This window comes from Halichoeres trimaculatus, unplaced genomic scaffold (genome assembly GCF_033239565.1).
Source record: "Halichoeres trimaculatus isolate MK-OKI-2021-1 unplaced genomic scaffold, fHalTri1.1 fHalTri1_scaffold_16, whole genome shotgun sequence".
Taxonomy (NCBI): domain Eukaryota; kingdom Metazoa; phylum Chordata; class Actinopteri; order Labriformes; family Labridae; genus Halichoeres; species Halichoeres trimaculatus.
The window spans coordinates 15978866-15999297 of NW_027437194.1; the positions used below are offsets into that span (position 1 = coordinate 15978866).

At 39.9% G+C, this 20432-nt stretch overlaps 1 protein-coding gene across 3 annotated transcripts; it reads left to right on the top strand.

Moving 5' to 3' along the window:
• Positions 1-587: 587 nt before the first annotated feature.
• Positions 588-20340, top strand: LOC141805036 (AP2-associated protein kinase 1-like). Of its 3 annotated transcripts, XM_074689712.1 has the most exons (21): positions 588-1596; positions 2812-2930; positions 4211-4319; positions 4464-4606; positions 5142-5263; positions 5530-5611; positions 5809-5941; positions 6059-6162; positions 6424-6506; positions 6644-6804; positions 7181-7302; positions 8354-8683; positions 8801-8934; positions 9022-9197; positions 9281-9370; positions 10688-10783; positions 10989-11096; positions 11347-11517; positions 12008-12115; positions 18953-19393; positions 19496-20338. In XM_074689712.1, exons 1-21 carry the CDS (start codon positions 1434-1436, stop codon positions 19585-19587), a joined length of 3087 nt encoding a protein of 1028 aa, XP_074545813.1. In that variant the 5' UTR covers positions 588-1433; the 3' UTR covers positions 19588-20338. The 3 variants fall into 3 exon arrangements, with proteins under 3 accessions (XP_074545813.1, XP_074545812.1, XP_074545814.1); XM_074689711.1 differs by having other exon boundaries at positions 18953-20340; XM_074689713.1 differs by lacking the exons at positions 18953-19393; positions 19496-20338 and adding an exon at positions 12366-17362 and having other exon boundaries at positions 592-1596.
• Positions 20341-20432: the final 92 nt, after the last annotated feature.

Below are 20432 nucleotides of genomic sequence, written 5' to 3' on the forward strand. Positions count from 1 at the left end.
GACACAGAGCTCTGCAGTGCAAATAAATGAAGTGCTACATTTTATTTAAGGAGCTTATTTTTCAGATGGAAAATAATAATAATCCTAACTGAATAGCACCTTATTGTCTATGCTTATCGGCAGAAATTTTCATATCTGCCGATACTGATAAACGTGTTTTTAAGCTTTTATCAGCCGATACCGATATTGTGACGATACTATTGTGCATCCCTATTAAAATCATGGAAAAAAAAAAATTAACTTCACAATGTAAATAAATAGATAAAATGAAAAGAAAAAAATGAAAAGAAAAAGGTGATGACTGCTGACCTGACAACAAAGATGTAAAAAAAAATACAAGCACATATCCCCTGAACATGCAGAATATGTTCAAAGGACAAACTGTGAAAAGTGCTGAAAACGTATGGCAGATTAAGTTAAGTTAAGTTCAATAAAGTGGAAGAACAATATGCTGAAATGCTGAATCTGCATTTAAGCATAATGAAACCAGGCGGTGTTTTCCTCTGTTTCCACGTTTACAGCCTCCTGCATTGACTTCAAGTCAGCTTTGCGAGGGGGAGGGGAGGCTGCAGCTGCAACACTAACTACAATACCCACAATCCCATCCGCGCGTCAACAGCAACAGCTAGGATGTTGCGATATCGCTGGCAGCCAAAGATTGCTGTGGTTGCAGAGATTAGGCTGCTGGGTTTTAACCTCTGACTAATAATTTCTTCATGTCTGAAATCCGCGGTTTATTACCAAGAGAACCAGTAGTTGCAGACAGGGTGTAGTTTTCTGTCGTCTGCGTTTGTTTGTGTTGACGAGGGGCTGGACCGCGCTCGACCGTTAGCTGACTAAAATAAGACTTTAATCGTAAATGGGAGCAATTAAATAGCAGCTATGTGCCAGCTAACGGAGGCTTCCCTTCACTGAGGATGGAAATATATTTTCGGGCAGCTGTACCAAACGAGTTACAAGTCGGAAACAGCGTACCCGAGACGTTATCTTCAGTGGATAACCTGGATAACCTTACACGAAATGTCATAGCGCGTAAGTAGCTAGCACTTAGCTAGCTCGGTAATGGCTTGACGAGATGGAGAAGGACCTAATGTTATCATCATCAGCAGCCGACCGTGAGCAGCTGCATGGATAGCTGAAGAATACTTTCTCCGGGGATGCTTTAGCCTCCTGGGTGGTGTAATTCACTTACATAACAGCTAGCCGCTCTAGCTATCACCAACTGGCTTGTGTTGGCAAGCAAATGGGAATTTTGCCACCAAAAAATCCGGGTTGTCTCAACATCATCTTAACTGACTGAAGCATCGCTGCAGGTTTGAGGCTGCGAACAGACATACTTGAAGCTTCAGATCCTGCATCATCTTATCAGTGCAATAATCCAGAAACAAGCAGCTCATCTGTGATTGAGATCCTCATCCTGTCATTGCGACAACATGAGGAAGTTCTTTGATTCCCGACGGGAGTTGGTGAGCTCTGGGCCTGGTTCTGGAGGAGGAGGCAGCAGCTCTGGGTCCAGTCATGCAGGCGCAAATTTCATTGGTAAATCCTTCACTGTCGGGAAGCACCAAGTCACTGTGGAGGAGATCATTGCAGAAGGTGAGATCGAGCTGCACAGGCTAAGTGTTTTCATTTATTTCCCTGCATGTTGTTGAGTATGATTCATGATGTGAGATATGAGTCACATGACAGACTGGGGATGTAACTTTATGCCATGCACCACAGGAATGATGGAGCCCTGCATCAGATTGCAAAATAGAGGCCTACTGCTTTTCTCTCAGCTGGACTCTGACTAACAACAGTTTCCTGTTCGCTGTTTTATGATTCAGAAGTGTGATTCAAGCAGACCTGTAATTTTTTCCCCTTAAAATGAATGAAGGTTCTGTGTGCTGTATACACTATAAATCATGCTTAATTTCTGTATTTTGTACATATTCCGGTGCGTGCACAGTGCATAAACTGTTTCTCTGAAGTATTAGCAATTGGAAAATGTGAATATTCTTTGTTTATGCTCTACATTACGATTTTGGCAGTGTATGCTGGTGTTAACACACTCTTTTAATCTCTTTTAAGTACAGTTTAGGATTTACACAAGACAGTATTGTGCTACTATACACACTTTCTAAGGAATTTCTTATGATAAACCTTTCTATTGTTTTTAAGGTAATACTCTTCTGTTATATTCTCTGAAACGTGTCAGAGAGTTTCTATCAGTGTCAGCCCCCCACCCAATTTTACAAATCCAGACTCTTATGCATGTCTAAAGTAGGTAGCCAGTGTTAAAAGGCAAATCGGGGACTTCAGTATTTGCATCGGAAGCTGATGCTAACCCTCAGTCTATTGGTATCTCTTTCACATTTACAGAGCTACAGTGGAACACAATACCGTTTAACACGTGTCACGTTGAGGTTGCAGCACAAGACTGCCTGAAATTGATGACTCTGTCACAGCCGAACCTCAGCAAAGTGAATTTGTGGTCTGTGTGATACCAGATGGTTAGGCCTGGATGTAGGCCTCCACGTAAACCCTGCAGCAATGACATAACTAATACATGACACTATAAGGCTGTTCCATTTGGGCCCTGTCTTCCCTTTAGATGTGAGGCAGCATGGAAAAAACATGGCATACTTACCCTGAGAAAACAAACAAGAATGGTGTAAATCTAAGAGTCTTCTCTGCATATTTTGTAAAAATCTTCTCGATTTGATGTAGATTTCTACCCAAATCTACATCCTCATGGCTTTGGTAGTTTTGTACTTTCTCCATTACAGCTGACATCTCCTTTCAGTCTCAGTCTCTGTCTCATCCCCACAGGTGGTTTTGCAATTGTGTTCCTGGTGAAAACAAATCAAGGGGTACGCTGCGCCCTGAAGAGGATGTATGTCAACAATGAGCACGATCTGCAAGTCTGCAAGTGTGAGATTCAAATAATGGTGAGTCGCTGGGATTAAAGGTTTCTCTGCTTGTTTTATCACTACATTCAGGTTCCTGCAGCAGTCAAAAAAATCCCAAACAAACCTGTAATTGTGCTTGCAAACTTTTGAGAAACTGATGCAATCCCTTTGTCTTATACAGAGAGAAAGAGTCAGTACACATAGAGCCAGCAGCAGGCTTGTTTTGATGGTTGTACTGTATTTACTCAACTGGTTCTCGTGTACTGGACTTTTGTTTTTATAGTGTCATCTTGCATATTTTGCTCTCCTCTTGAGATTCATTATGGAGAAAGTCTTGGGGCCATTTGTAGTCATTTCAGGACTGTGTGGTTCTTATTGTTTTATTTCTTAGCGATTGTTTTGTTTGGAGATTTGAAAATGTATTCCTGCACTGCCTGACTTCTTAAACCTGTGAACATCTGAACAGAGCTTGGATTAGTCAGAATGGACACCAAATCAATTCTTTTTGGTGTTCAAAACATTCCATTCGATGTATTAAAAAATATATATTTTTCTACTTTTTTGGTGCTTAACTCCACTGTTTATCAAGTTTGTTCACCGGATTTGTTTATTTACATCCAAGGGGAAACTCAGGAAGGGAAGGGAGGAAGCGGGGATATTTCAAAGCACATAAAAGTGTCTGATTGTATCAGCATGAGACAGAAAAACAGATTGTACACATTCTGAACTCAGGACACTGTTCAAAATCAACACTTGACAACTCACAATGTTCTCCTTTCTGGCACATATGACATGCTTCCATTAACTCTGTGTCATGCTTCTAGTCCCCAGCTGCCCCCTCACACACATGCACACACTGACACAGTGCTTAACCTCAGCTGCAGGCTGCAGCGTACTTAACATTTTTTCATTACCTAATAGGTTGCTGATTTAAGCTTACTATTGCGGCTCCCTCTGCTGGTGATGGGCTGATACTGCATCATGAAACACTGACCAAGCTGAATGAAAGGCTCCACATTCTGACATTTGATCAAAATTCACTGCAGAAATGTTTCCTTGTCTTGGCGACACAAATAAATCAGTTTTTTTCTACAGTAGTCGCTTAATTTTTTAATTTATTTAGTCTCACAAACATAAGGAATTATACAAACAACACATGGCGTAGCCACAACAATAAGTTGTTTCAAAGATATTGAAATACACAAAAAAACACCACATGTATTTCTCCCAGATACACAATGTGTATACTTTTTGCACCAGCAAAACTTTGTGTACACCGATTTGTTAGTATTCTTAAATTTGTGTTAATGTTCCTGCAGAAAGACCTTGTTGGTCACAAGAATATTGTTGGCTATCTGGACTCCAGTGTCACAGCGATGGGATCCCGGGATGTATGGGAGGTTTTTATTCTTATGGACTACTGTAAGGGTGAGTGCTGAAAGAGATTTTAAAAAGGAAACAATCTTAACACAAATGAAAACGAATTCCTTTGTTGAGACCGTCAGCAGTCAGGATACACTCATGTACCGGTGACGTTAATCTCTCCTGAAGCTTGTGCCTTGTTATTTGCAGGAGGGCAGGTGGTCAACTTGATGAATCAGAGGCTGCAGACCGGCTTCACTGAGGCAGAGGTGCTGCAGATCTTCTGTGACACCTGTGATGCTGTTTCTCGCCTGCACCAACGCAAGACACCCATCATCCACAGGGACCTTAAGGTGATACATTTTTCCACTTTTGTCTAATCCAATTCTCCTCTCTGCAGTGAGTAGGTAGTTTATCATGTGTAGGCTCATCGTCAGTCTCTGAACCCCTCTAGCAGTCATATGATGACATCATATGCCAGGAAACTGAAACCACCTTAACTTTTACCAATGCTTAGTCATCAGCATGGACTTCCTTTACGGACCGAGTAGCAACTTAGACAGCATGTCACTTTGGCTGACCACTGTGATATGAATCTATACAAAAAGTGGTTCCATTCAATTTTCTTAGGCCCTGTGAGGACTTCATAAAAGATCCTGTGATGGGGTCAGGCTTTCCTACTTTGCTCCTACAAAAAGTTGTCTTGAAAGAAGAAAAAAATGATTGTCAGATGCACTTTCAAGCAGATATCTGTTGCTGGTCCTATATGTATACATTTTTTTCAGTCAAGTGCATATCTTGCAAGAGAAAAGAAAACTCTCTAAACTCGCAGCTCTGCGACTGCTCATCTTTGTGACTGCTCATCTTTCATATGTTATATACCTTCAGGTGGAGAACATCCTCCTGCATGACAAGGGTCATTACGTGCTGTGTGACTTTGGCAGCGCCACCAACAAGTTCCAGAGCCCCCAGACAGAGGGAGTGGCCGTCGTAGAGGAAGAGATCAAAAAGTTTGTGCCTCCTTTCATGTGATTTGGCTGTAATTGCAGGTTACAAGTATTAGCACCCCTTCAGCTTTGTTGTTAATTTATTATTTTTTTTCTATTTAGCTGATTGAGGTTTGTAGGTGTCTGCAGACAAAAATGTTGTTTTAAATGGATAAAACCCACAGAATGGAGTGTAGGCTGTTTAATTTCCCATGCCACATTAAAGGCTGGTGGTTTTCTTTCTAATTTTATCCGTTCTATTCCTGATACTTCCGTTTGTTTTCTCTCAGGTACACTACTTTATCATATCGTGCCCCTGAAATGGTGAACCTCTACAACAACAAGATTATCACAACTAAAGCAGATATCTGGGTGAGTGAATGGCACGCATACTGTATGTATTTTTTTTTTTGCAGCTCTTAATTTTATAAAAGTGTCAATTGATACTTGTTTTTTTTAAGCAAACAGATGTATTCGTTGTGTTTCTAATGATTCCTCCCTTACCTAAGCTTTTCATCTTGCCCCTTTCTCTTCCCTTTCCTTTTTGGGATGTAATGTTTCTTCTCCAGGCGTTGGGCTGTTTGCTGTACAAGTTGTGTTTCTTCACTCTGCCCTTTGGTGAAAGCCAGGTGGCCATCTGTGATGGCAGTTTCACAATTCCTGACAACTCCCGCTACTCTTATGATCTTCACTGCCTCATTCGTCAGTCCCACTTCATTTTCTTTTCCTACACAACATATAATTCTGTTTTCTCTTGTCATATATCTACATCTCTCCTCCATTTTTGAGTTTCATCTGATTCCTTCATCCCCTCTGTAGGATACATGCTGGAGCCAGACCCTGACAAAAGACCAGATATCTACCAGGTGTCCTACTTTGCTTTTAAACAAGCTCAGCGGACCTGCCCTGTTCAGAATGTGAAGGTCAGTCTCTCTCAGCACGGCATCAGCACAAATTTAGATTTAGCTTTGCTTTCTCTCATCAGGAATTGATTCTCATTTCTTTCTCAGCTCTTTTTTTTTCTGCCTGACCCAACAGTTGTCACGCTGTGGGAGGAAAATCTGCTCAAATACATCAGTTTTATGCAGTAGAATATACTGAAGATAATGAGTACTTCCATCCACTGTGTGTTATTTGTGTTCAGAAATTTATTTTTTGTTTCAATTTTATTTCCCATGATGCAGAATTCTCCAATTCCAACCAAACTTCCCGAGCCAATCAAAGCAAGTGAAGCTGCAGCAGCAAAGAAGAGCCAGAATAAGCCCAGGTAAGTCTGACCTGCTCACGCTTTATTACTGTTTAAGCTGTAGTAACACCACATTTAGAGGGTATTATGGCTAATGACACTCATTAGATCATTACGTTGTGATGATTAACACAGCCCTCATGCCCCCTCTGTTCCAGACTGACAGATCCAATCCCCACCACTGAAACCTCCATCACCCCTCGCCAGAGGCCCAAAGCAGCCCATACTCAGCCGACGGCTGGCATCCTACCCATCCAGCCTGCTGCTCTCACCCCTCGCAAGCGAGCTAATCTCCCTGGTGGTGCAGCTCAGCCTGTGGGTGAGTGAAAGACTCTGTCCTTATTCTGCTTTGTGTCACATCTTGTGAAGATGAGCATGAAGAAAGGATTCCTTTTAATCCTTTGTGTGCACGGTGAACAGTGCCATTCACTTAAGGGACAGATCGAGTGTGCAGGTCAAGACTTGTGCACAGTGACTTGATCTAACACAGGCCTAAACTCATCATGTAATTATTTTCTCCACACTTCAATAATTGTATCTGTTACAGATCACTTTGAATTTTTTGACAGTATTTACTCTTTATATCATCCTGTTTGTAGTACCTACATTCTTTTGCATCTGAGCAATTATTGAGGTCCATGAGTGTTCATGCTGCAGGGTAACATGCACTCTGTTTTCTCTGTAACCTCCCCCAGGAGTCAGCTTAGACCTCTCCCAGCCAGCTGCAGCTCTGCAGTCACAAAAGGCTCAAACTTCACCTCTGCCTCTCACCCAGTCACAAAGCAATTCCAGTCAGGCTGCAGCTCAGCAGAAGCAGGTGAGCGAAAGAAATGCAAAACATGTTTTTTTAAACAAATCAAGTTGTGCACAAAAAAATGTATGGGGACACAGGGTTATTCACCTGAATGCTGGAGAAACTAATTCATCAATCAGTCATTAAATGCAAGAGTTTTTGTTCAATTTGTCCAAACTTGCCTTCAGTTTTTATCATTATGTTTTAGTTAAGGTGGGACTCAGTTAATGAATTAATGAGTTGCAACTAATCACATTTTAATCATTTATCAATATTTGACAAGAGAAGCAACATTTTAGAATTCTAGTGGATTAGAGATATGATGAGTGAATCAATAAATAGACTTAGCCTAACCAGCAAAATCATGTACATTTTTAATCAAATATCATTTTTAAATGTAAGGTGCAGCTTTTAAGACTTTTCTAAATATGAATGTGGGTTGGGAGCTCTGCATGCTTGTACCTGTTCTGGCAGTGGCATTTGTGCTCGCTGCTACTATTAACACTCCATGGCCGCTACATGTGGAGCATTGAGGTGATACCTAGGCTAGAACTGCTCCAGTGATATGCAGATCATTATGACATAATTTGCACTGTTCTTACACACACTTCCATTTCATTTTTTTAATTACATCTCCATCCACCAGGCCAAGCAACGCCTCCATAAGGTTTGTTGTCAGTGTGGCATTATGAGGGTGCTCTCCATCCTTTCTACCCAACTTTTCTTCCAGAACACTTCGTTGTTGCACTGCAACAATGAGCTGCTATAAAATATGTTGGTTTTTTAACACAACATTTTTTTATTAATTACTTATCATAATCACAGTCCAAGCCTTAGTACTTGGCACTTTTCACGGGGATTATTGAGTTTAGGTGCATTTCCACATTGAAAAGCAGTTTCAAACAGAGTTTCCATCTTCTAAAATAATAATCTATCACAATAATCTTCTAAATAAATCAGGTGGGTGGAAAAGAACAGAATATTGAAGAGGAAAAGAAACTGTAACCGTGCTACTCAAACAGCCTGTCTGAAGATGTAACCTCCACAAATTCTGTCATCTGTCTTTGCGTGACAGCCAGTGCAGCCAATCACAGTCCCAGCAGCCACAGAGACAACAGCAGCAGCAGCGACAGCGGTCGTCTCCCCAGCGATGAAAGTGGACATCCAAATGCAAGCACAGCCGACAGTTCAGCAGCAGACCACACCTCCCTCTGTGGCTGATCAAACTCCATCCAGCCCCGCCCCCCCTCAGCGCCCAGCTCGACGTAAGCAGGGAGGCCAGGGTTCACCCAGCAAAACGGCCCCGAGTCAGCCGCAGGTCTCTCAGCAGACACAGGTAGCTCAGCCCTCTGCTGCCCCGGCACCGGCTGCCTGCACTGAGATTAGCCAAAAAGCAGCTGAGATGGTGAGTGGCTGTCACCATCACTGCAGATCTGTCAGGATTTGACACTTTTCCTTCTTTCCATTTGTCAGGTATCTTTGAACACTGACAACACCCACTGTGAACCTTTTTTCTCCTCAGACTCCTCCTGCTTCCCCAAAGACGACTGAAGAAAGAGGCCATCAACGCACACCGAGTGATGCCACGCTGAGCAGTGCTGCCACTGACTTCTCACAGCAGCCACAGGGAGCTAACGGAGACACTACTCTAAACCAGTAAGATGAAGATGTATACTTAGGTCCACTGGAAGGGACAAAATGAACTCCTTTATGTGTGGTTTATGCATTATCATCTTTCCTCAGATCAATTTCATCCCCACCAAACACAACTCAGCCCTCTGTCAGTGAAGCAGCTCAGGACCAGAGCAAAGCTGGATCCACAAACACTCCCACACAGCCTGCATGGAATCCATTTGATGACGACGGCTTCCCCAGCCTGGCTGGAGATGAAGTCCAAGCGGAGGAAGTGAAGTCTGCCGGTAAAGTTTGTAATCTTACAGTTGTTTTTAGTCTTGTTAATGTGTAACAGTGTTTAAAGAAAAGCTGAATTCCTGTTTTGCAGAATTACCCTCAGAATCTGAACCAGCACCCCCTGAGGAGCTGATTCCTGGTCTGCTGGCCTCGACTGTAGAGGATACCCCCCAAGAAACCGGTGAGTCACAACTTCTTCATATGAAATACACATAAGATTTAGATTTCCTGTTTAAAATACAATTTGTGTATTGTATTTAATACAATACAGAAAATTAAACACTAACAGCTTCACTTTCCACTCTCTAATGTGAAAGCTGTGCTCCAGTAAAGGTGCCTTAGTGCTTTGTTGTTTATTTCACTGTTAAATATAGTCGTAATGAAGCTTTACAGACAGTATGGTGCCAGACTGAATAATTACCCCTTAAAATAAATAGTGAAAAGTCTACAAGACATCATTCCCATTACTTCAAAAAATTCTTTGAAAATATGTCACTTAAACCCCATCTTTAAAAAATCTGTAATGGTTTATTTCTGTTTTTATTTCCTCCGCCGAGGAGGTTATGTTTTTGAGTGAGTTTGTTTGTGAACAACATAATCAAAAAAGTAACAAACAGTTCTTGATGAAATTTTCAGGAAATGTTCAAAATGGGATGAGGAAAGAGTGATTAAATTTTGGAGGTGATCCAAATTACCATCTGGATACAGGACCTTTTTAAAGGATTCTTTATCATTGTGAGATTGGGCCAATTTCACCACATGTGTATATAACTCCACAATAAATGGTTGGATTGCTTTGCACAACAGTACAAGACAAGGTCACCATAATTTCTTACAGATGTAAAAGTACGATCCAGATCCTGACAATATTCTGTATACTAAGATCTGGCATATAAAATGTGTACTAGGTCATAATAACTTTCAACACTTTCAGGTCACACATTATCGTACAAACCTGCAACTAACACCAAATTGTAGCAGACAGTCTGTTGAAAGGGAGTATAACATTAAAGTAGGACTGAAGTGTTGCTTGACAATCACAATAAGCTTGGCAGAGGTCTGTGCTCTCTGAGTGCTTTTCTAGTTAATCACTAATTTTACATCTTTATGGAGATATATGTAAAGCATATTTAAAGAATAATAACAGGTTATTATAATAAGTTTTAGTTAACAATTTAGCATGAAGCCGACAAAATAAAGCTTAGAAAATTGTTTTGTTTTTTTTTAGTTTGTCTGGGTAACTGTGTCTAAGATATACAGTGAAAAAATCTCGATATACAGTCCCAATACTGCTGTGGTTCTGAAACCGAATAATGAACAAGTTTTAAATAACTTAATGTAACATCAGAGCTAAAGTATGAACCTCTTAAAGCACCTGCTCCATTAATCTTTGAGCTCTAAGAAGCTTTTAAAAGTAAGCGCTGCTTCTGTGCATCTCATCAATAACATTAAAGCTGTGTCCAGAATGAAACAGACTAAACACTGCTTTTATTTCCAGCTGAAAACCTGTCAGCGATCATTGATGTGGATGGTGGGGGCTCGCTGTTGGCTGTGCCGGGCGCTTTCAAAATGCTGGAGCTGTCAGATACACCAGGTAAAGACTCCAGTCTTTGGATTTCAACGGTGACCTGTAGAAAATGTGTAATGTCAGTACAACAAAAAAAATATTTTACCAAGATCCTGGATGATAACGCCCAGACTTCTTTTCTTCTGTTACAGAGAAGTTCTGTTTCATTCTGTCAGACTATTTTTTACTAATGAATGTCTTATCTTGTCTTTAATTCTTCACCGGCCTCCAGAGAAGCTGATTGAGGGACTTAAATCTCCAGAGCCGTCTTCACTCATGCTTCCAGACCTTCTGTCATTGTCTGATCCCTTTGGTGGCTCTGTGGAGGAGTCTGCAAAAGGTTTGTTTGTTTTTACTGTGACTTAATGTAGTGCTATTCTGTTGTTAATCAACAGCATGTTCACCATCTTGTCTTAGAGATGACAACTTAATGTTTTTTCTTTTTGCACTATTTGGCATCATTGAGACCTTTGATATTTTGTTTCTTTGATTTAATAGATCATTTATTACAGCGATGTAACTCAAAGAAGGACCCAAAGAGCATTTAGGGCATCCTCTTTGATTCTAACCCCGGTTCTCCTGTTTCTCAGACCCACTAACTGCAGACGACTCTCTCCTGGGCTGCTCTCTGATCTCTGGTGCATCCGCCCCTCCAGCAGCAAGCAGTGCCACCTCTTCTGTCTCCTCTGCTCCCACCTCTGCTGCCTCTGCTTTGGATGATTTCAGTCTGTTGTCTGGAGACTCTGGACAGCCTAAAGCTGGTAAGCTGGAAAAATCCAAAGAGGTCCACATACATACACTTCAAATAAACTGCAGTAGGATTAAATCACCAGCAGGAGATTGACAGGAGATTGCAGCCAATATGGCAGGTTATTTGAGACCAAGATATCTACTTTGATTGGAATATAGTCTTTTAACTTTTATCTGAAAACTGTGTTGTGCCTCCTCAGTGAAGGGCTCCTCAGCTTTTCTACTTGGCTGTGTAATAAAAAACGTTAAACTGCAGGTGACAGCTCAGGCTCTTGTCACAGTCACAGCATGACTGTGTGACCTTTATTACCACTGATCTCCCACTATTCACACACACTTTTTAGTACTGCAGACTGTCTTATGTCTTTTTGTGCTAATTGATGATTTCTGGAGCATTTTTATGAGAATTGCCTCCTCTAATTGGCCTGAGTGCTTTCCTTTTTATCTAAATATTTCTGCACTTTGACTTTCTTACTGTCATATCTCTGCCATCCTCTGCAGACTCATCTCTTCTGATCTCGGACCTTGAGCCACAACAGGCCGCCGCAGAGGCTGGCGAGGAGGATGAGTTTGATCCCATTCCTGTCACAGGTCGAAAGAACTCACAAGGTAAGTTTCACATTTCAAACGGAAGCTCAGGTGGGTCAAATGGGATTAAAGACGCAAGCTTTAATGTTTAGTTTCACTCACTTGCATGCCGAATTTTAGAAATGTACTGAACAGGTAACGGGTAAACTCTGCCCTGTTTCTCTCTGTCTCTGTCTCACCCTCTATCCCCGCCCTTAACTGCTTGTTGTGACCCCTCACTCCTCTGCTTCTCCTCCCTTCTGTTTGCCTGTCCCCCCGTCTCTCTGGCCAGTTTCAGGAGGCCACTCGCGCAGTAACAGTGGCGGCTCTGAATCCAGCCTGCCCAGCTTGGCTCGCTCCCTGATGCTGGTGGACCAGCTCATCGACTTGTAGGCGCCCACCCAGCCCCCGCACCCCTCCCATAGAAGCTGTAACACTGGATTATAGACTGGCATAGCATAACAGCAATCAACACTGTTGTCATAGCTAGCTCCCTGCATCCCCCCAGCTGTCATCATCATTCTAGTTGCTTCCGTAGAAACAGCCTTTCAGTGTTTCCCTCTCTGCCATAACATCAACTGCTTCTCCTCACCTCTCATCTCTCACATTTTCTCTCTTTGTTGTTCTCTCTTCATATCATCCATCGGTTTAAAAGTGGCCAGTAAACTAACATCATCCTTTCTTAGCATTACATCTCTCTTTCAATCAGGATATAATACAGCTATCCCGTCTCTTTCAACAATACTGCATTACGTCTAATAGCAAACAATAGAAGATCATTGTTGTAATGTACAATAGGCATAGTTATAAGTGGTCGTAGTTTTTATGGTGCACAAGTGAATTTGTCGTTGTTTGCCTTTTTAAATTCTCCTCCCCAGATTTATTTGCACATTTTAGAGTCGAACCATAAAGAAGTGAAATGACCATTTTTTTTAAATAACGTCAGATTATTGTAGCCTGATTTGCACAGTAGCATAATTGTTAACTCTGTTGGATGAAATATTTTAAGCTGCTATTTAAAAGACTGAAAGATGACATCATTGTATGACCTGAAAAAACAGCCATAACTATACGTCCCCTAAAGACACAACACTACCATAATGTCTGGAAAAGAAGAGCGTGACACTAAAGGCCTGGTCTTAAACTGGACGCACAGCAGCGCACAAAGCAGTGCAATAATCCTTGATTGCTAATAGCTTGCATTTTTCTCACACTTCAGTAGTAGGTGTGTTTGCACCTACTAGTTTGAATAAGCAGAAAAGAAATGCAACAAAACCCTTCTGCAAAGTGTTCTCCTGCTGACTTAAAGGCACTGTGAGGACTACCCATTTGGCGTTGATTGCAGTGACACTTTTGGCCAAAATTAGCAGGAGGACATCACGTCTCATGAGCACCGTCAACCACTGTGGCTCTAGGGTTGACCCAGAGGTTTCTGGTCTCACTGAAGCTGTCTCCCTGTTAAAGCAAGAGAAATCACTTGTTAAAATCTGTGTCAGCTCATGTCGGGTCTCTTGCCCATTGGCACATAATCTGCTTTGCTGAGATGTCAGTAGCTGATGTTTGTTTATCTTTCAATTGACATGAATTTAATGCTGGCTTGTAGCTAGTCTGCCCAACTGCTGCTTCAGAAATGTGGGCAGAGGACTTATTTGTTTTATGGTCAAACATTAAAGAAAGTGTAGACAGTGGGGGAGTACATGCATAGATTTTGATGTCACCATTTGTGTCTAATACGGATTTTCAAAGCTCATTTTAGACGTGGAACTTGACCCACCTTTAGTCGTAGTTGGATGATGTAAAGAGGCAGGTCTTAAGCCTCTTTACAGACAGCTACAGGATGCTTGCCTGTCAGTCAAGTCATTATGCCCTTGTACGGGTAAAAGTTGTGAGTTTGATAACTGGGAAAATAATGAGCTATGAAAAAATTCACCCTCGTACAATGAGCGTGCCGATAGAGAAGTTAGCCATTCATACCCAAGCGGTGTTTCTGAACTTGGCTGTGAAGATGTTTTATGCTGTAAAGAATCAGCTCCAGCTAGGTGTGTATGTGGTTGAGCCAGCCTCAAGTGGACACTCAAAGAACTGCAGTTTTTTTTCTTCCACATATGCTGTATTTCTCATGTCCGGATTATTGCCTCTTGAGTACAAGAAACCTTCTACGAAATTTGACCAGACTTGCAGTTTTGGAGACATGTAGCGACCTAACATTGGCATCAGAATCTGCTATAATCACTTTAATTATTTCATCAACCCTGGCTTTGAGACAACACTTAAAAATATAAGTAGATATACCCTGAAGACACGTACAAAAACTGGTGTTTTGTGACTGCACACAACTGCAAAAGTGGGTTTAGTACGCCCTTGATGCACTTGCGCTGTGCATCTTTTGTTTCTGACCATGCATTTTACGACTAATAAAGGTCATCAATATATTTGAACAAGGCCCTGGAAGTTTCCTTGACAGTCTAAGCCGTAAAAAGCTATAAAGTAATAAGTGACACAAACTGCTCATCGTCCAGAGAGAAGCTGCTCTCATTTGCTGATGTTCTTGTAAGCAATAGTTTATCATAGAATTAAATGAGGAAATGTTAACAGCGTGTACAGGAGTGTGCCATATCAGTAGAAAATGCATGAGAATAACTAGAATAATCAGCAGAGCTTTATTGAAACACAGTAGCCATGATATAAAGACCATTGGAGGCTATTCCGGTCATTTTTGGCTCTAGCAGAGACAGCCTGATATAACATTTTAACAATAACTTCACTCACTTTGTTTTTCTTTTTATGTCACCACAAGCATTCATTCACATTGTGCAATCCTCCCCACATTCCTGTCATTTGTTTACTGCTTATTTCTGTAAATAAACATCTGCAGGCTCTTATTTAGACCTTAGAGCTGCTTATTCCTCCCTGTATATAAGAAGTCATTGTCATAAAGCTTTACTTGTGGGAAACATATTGCTTTACTTGTGAAATCTCGTATATATATCTTTATATATATAAATATACATATTATCTGTATATAGATATATATATGACTGAAAAATGACATGGTTTTCCTGTTAATAAATGTTAATATGAATAGAGTGTTAGAGAATGAATGTAAGAAATAAATATTAGTCTATAATAAAAAAATATCTATGATTCTTAACTCCATAATCACTGAGTAATATGAAGAATATATACATATTTCATTCCTCTTTGTGGAGTTGTGTGTTGAGAAAGTTTTTTTCCTTTGGTTATATCTGCTATATTATTGTTGGTACATTATAATGTATAGCTGATAATCCTAGTCTGGAGATTAGGCCGGATCCCGTGTCTTATTCCCCCTCCTCTTCCCCTGTGAACAGAAAGTGAGCCTGTGTTTTGTTTGTTGATGAAGGATTATATTTTTATTCCAAACCATTTTTTTTTTTGAAAAGTGGACTCTGAATCTCTCGTAGCCCTGTTTTGTTTCAGCGCTGAACTATGACTCTTTTCTGAAACTTGTGCTTTGTAAAGCTTTGTTTTGACTTTACCGGTTGGTTTTAGTGATCACAGAGTTCATATCAAAAAGCATGGCAGTGTTGTTGAATGTTCTGTTCATGTGTGTTGGTATACAGTGTTAAGATAAGTATGTGTGAGTGTGCGTGGAGTCAGAATTGTTGGATGTGTTTTTCCGGTAGCCTACTTGTGTTGTTGTTTGCTGCAAAACATGGCGACAGACGTCATTAAAATCTCTTCTGAAAGCACAGCTCCCCTCCCCCTCTTTAAATTCTCTCAGGAAGTCAGAGCTACATCACTCTCTGAGATATGTATTGGCTTACTGCTTCCCAGTCTGCGCTCCACAGTACAGTGTAGAGAAATAGTCTGGTAGTTGATGTGTGAGGGGCTCTGTAACGTGTGAAAGGGTTAAAGATACAACACTGCTGCAGCATCCAATCAACTTTCCAGGGTTTGAAAAATCAGCTCCGATCAGCAATATAAATGTTTCTGTAGGATCAAACAATGTTAGTTTTCTTCACAGTGGGCAGACTATCTCCACCTCCTTTCTGACTTTATATCATCTTCAAATAATGCTCATTGTACAGTTTTTTTTGTTAGGGTATCTGTCTGAAATAATCTATCTGGAAAGTGAAACATCAGGAAAATTAAATTCAGATACACATAAGTCACAGCATAGTTAGATGCTGAAAAAGAGGACAACAACGAGTAGTAGTGCACATAGCGGCTTAACTTAATAATGTCTAATAATAATAATGACCCCATAAAAATATGGACGGCACGCATCCATCGCCTTTCATTAAAAGTAGAAGTGAATCCGAACAAGCGCCACAATTGGTGTTGTACTGCACTGATGACAGATTTTGTAGTCGAGGCATGTGCAGAAAGAACTTTGCTAATCAGAAACAAAAACTCAAAAAAATCTTTATTAAACATCTAAAATCACTCAGGTAGATCGAGGTAAAACAAAATCTTACGCTAATCAGCAGCAGACGGTTGTGGTTATTATATTGTCAAAGTATCCTAAATTTTTGACTTTTTGTTTCACAATTTTAGTTTTTATTCTCACAATTTGGGCTCAATTTCAAATTTTTATCTCATAATTTCAACTTTTTGTCTCAATAAAGTTTTAAACTCATTCTTTTCACTTTTTATTTTAAAATCCAACGTTTTTCTCAAAGTTTTGACTTCTTATGTCACAAGCTAATCTTTTTATCTTGACATTTTTGACTTTTTATTTCATATTTCAACTTTCTAATCTAAAAAAATTGGGCATATCTCAAAATCTTTAATTTTGATATCATAATTTCCACTTTATTATATTTTCAATTTTTGTCTCATGTTTGTGACTTTTTGGTATAATTTATTTTTTTTTTATCTAAAGAAATAATGAGCTGCTAGTTTGAGATCAGTATCTGTCAGGTGAACACAGAAAGTTTGTTTCTTTATATCATCCTCTTTATGATCCTTCCATCAAACGGCTCCATCATTCGCAGTCAGTGTTTGAACCTATGCAACTCCCGAGCTTTCTCCCTGTAGCTGCCAATGTGCTGTTGTGATCGGTGAAGCCAAACACCTTGTGAGATTAGTCCTCGATGTGAAACAGAAGCCCCTCGTTTCCTCTGTTGTTTTGCCAAAAACGAACGCTGTCAATTATCTCAAACTAGTGAGTGTTTTTGAGACGCCTCTTTGTCTTTATGGCCCAAACCTGCGTCAGAGCTGTGGTATCGTGTGCTCCTTCTATTTTTGTGAGATAATTAAAGAATTATAAAGGGATGGCAAATAAAATACAAATGTGAATGTCAACGTGTGGAGTTTTTATTGTACATATTACTCGTTTTCTGAAAGTTCATAAAAAAGTTAAAGGGCAAATTTTAGCATTTAGATAATTATGAATTGATCTTACATAGTTTTGTACATTGAACAAGTATTAACAGTGTTGTTGAATTCATATGAGCTGACACTTTTTATTTCTTCTGTCTTAATAACCCTAAGTTAATTGTTTTTTTCTGGTTAAAAAATCTCATGATCCTGTCATGATTGTGTTCCTCCAGGGAACACATCATCAGTTTTCAGTGTAGCCTTCTTTAATCTCTAATTTTCAGCTCAACTTAAAAAAAGATACCCTGAACAGCCCGTTACTATGTGTTATGTTGTTTTTAAATTATCAATTTATGATCATTCACAAAGCATGTCCAATCTCACATTTTATATTTTGTAGTTCTGGAAATAAATCTTAGAGGATCTAACCTTTGCAGCTTCTTGCATACAAAGACGTGCATGAAGTCTTTGTGAGACTGAAGTAAATCATCTGTACAGGACTGCTGAATGTGAGGGTTCATCCAGCTGTGTGTGTAATGCACTAATCCAGTTCTTATTCTGATCAGATAGCAGCTTAATCCTCTCAGGTAAGACCAAACATTAATTACACGCCCCATTAAATATACGTCCTTTTTATTTTTTGTAATTATTTATTTATTTATTTTGTCTGCTACATTTATTTTACTACAGCTTTGTTTGAAAGGATATTCTCATTCTGTCTGCCCAAAGTAAAAAATCAGGAAGTGGGTTAAGATCCTTCTGGATCGTTAAGTCAGAAATTGTATGAAAAAAAAAAAAAAAAAGAGTTCAACACAAGTTATTTTCCCCAACCAAATTTAAAAAGTTCCCGATCTAAGATGCTTCAACACCAAAAAAATAAACAAATGCTGTAACTGATGAATCTTGTTGTAATATTATTGACCTCTGTGTTGAGGTATGACCTTATATTAAAAACTCAAACATGGCCAAGTTTATGTGTTATATTTTAAGTTCGAATTGCTCATTTCGCTTAATGTGCTGTACACAGATCAGAAAAGTCCAAATGAAAATCTTTCTTTTTTCAAGATATACAAGGGAAAAATAGAGACATGCATAAATTTAAGGGGATAAAAATGGCCAGGGCATCAAGCAAAATATCCAAACTGTTTTCATGAAATTATTTTCCGTGAAAAAATTTCTGCATCTCGGAAAGTTACCTTGATATAAGATCCAAATCAAGTCAGTCACACTTATACTAAGCAAAGTTAGACGCATGGACTTGCTAAGCTTTGAGTTTGGTGCTGTTAACAGACCTGACTTCGATGGGATTGTCTTGGAAACCACTGCATAGAAGTGATCTGTTAATTTTTGAACAGTGAGGAAAATAATCTTTTTAAATGACAGATTTAAGCAAAAAAGAGAAAGAAAATCAGAGCATGTATTCCAAAAAAAGCATTCCTGAAATCCAAAACTCAGAAGTTCTGTTTCCTCTTTTTGTCCAATATTTAATGACAAAACTACACCACAACAAAGTATTACTGTGCATAATACATATATATATTTTTACTCACAATCTTTGTGTTTTTTCTCACACAGACCAGCAGAGGGAGCTCAGCAGCTCTCTGCAGAAAGCAGCCCAGTCTGAGGGGTCTGTGCTATTCGCTGAAGGTCACGAGAGGTCGCAGATCCATCAGAGGACTGTTCCGTGTGTCGTGAACAAACACACACTAGCATCAGATGGAAGGAGCTTTAAACACCACACACTACCTGCTTCTTCCACCAACCTGAGTTTCAGCCCGGTCGCCTCTGATGTTTTCCAGCTGGCTCCTTTCAAGAAAGAACACAGGATGCCTTTCAGCAACTCCTTTTCTTCATCTCTTAAACCTGCTGACACGTCCGATGTTTTCCTCCAGGCGCCGTTTGGAAAGAGGCAGGAAAATTGCACATTTAAACCTGGATCCCAGCAGATCCGACCCATCAAACACTGTCCGCCTCACTCTCTGAGTGTGCAACCCCCTCCTTTTCCTCTTCCTCTTCCTCTGCACCCTGAGGCCCCTCTGCTTCAGCAGCCGGTGACCGTACACCGCGTCGTCTCCAGGATTGGTCAGCAGGCCGCTGTAGGTTCAGTAGCCGTGGGGCCTCTGCATGCCTGGACCATCGGAGGAAGGGGACTGGATGATCCGTTTACTGCTGCACCTTTTCAGCCCAGATGCTCCCAGGGGAAACCTTGATGATGAAATAATTGGAGCTCTCTGTACTTTTAAAGGAGCCAAAGTAAAGTTCAGTTGCAGTATTCAAATAGCTTTGCTCCTTCATCATTATTTCAGTATTTAAACAAGTTATTAATCATTTTAGCAACGAGAAGTTCTACCTCAGTCATGTGGTCTGCTTTTAGTCAGAGTCTGAACTTGACTTCAAACTTTAAAAAATAAGGTCTTTAGTACTCAGACCTTCACAAACATGGCTGTTGTAGACGAATATTTATCTGAAAACATTCATAGCTTTAATGTGACTCTTGCTCTATGTACTGAAAGCATGCTCATCAATCTGGCAGTTGTAACAGTTTTGTTAGTTTTAAATATTTCTTCTAGTTTGTTCTTGTGGTTATGTTCAGATTTCAAAATTGTGCCTTCAATAAAACAAGTTGCCAGATGGTGAGTCTGTTCAAAAGTTAGCAAAGATCATCCAGCAAGCCAAAGAAGTCTTTGGAGAATGAAAGTTATGGTGTGGAGATGCTTGTCATTACTTTGACACATTTATAAAGACTTGAGCTGCTTCACTGCTTCATAATGCTGCTTTAATCTCTTTAAAATCTGTTTTTATTTTATTGTAAACCTATTCTTAACCAAATAATGTTGTTTGTAATCATGTCAGTGTTCTAAGTGAAACATATCATGTTGTTTGCTCACATTTATCTCTGTTAAAACTCATCATCATCTCTAAAGGTTGTACTTTTAGAAATCTTATCTTTAAATTATGCTCATAATTGTAATAAATACTTAAAAGAAGTTTTTTAAAACCATGCTGCCTTTGCTCACAGTGTTTGAGTATTTCTGTATCATCTTTAATACTGGAA

Bases quoted from the DNA above. Each gene is read 5' to 3' on its own strand.
- LOC141805036 (XM_074689711.1), top strand. From the start codon at position 1,434: ATGAGGAAGTTCTTTGATTCCCGACGGGAGTTGGTGAGCTCTGGGCCT. The intron at 6,805-7,180 runs GTGAGTGAAAGA...AACCTCCCCCAG, and splicing joins TGGTGCAGCTCAGCCTGTGG to GAGTCAGCTTAGACCTCTCC. The intron at 11,518-12,007 runs GTAAGCTGGAAA...CATCCTCTGCAG, and splicing joins CTCTGGACAGCCTAAAGCTG to ACTCATCTCTTCTGATCTCG.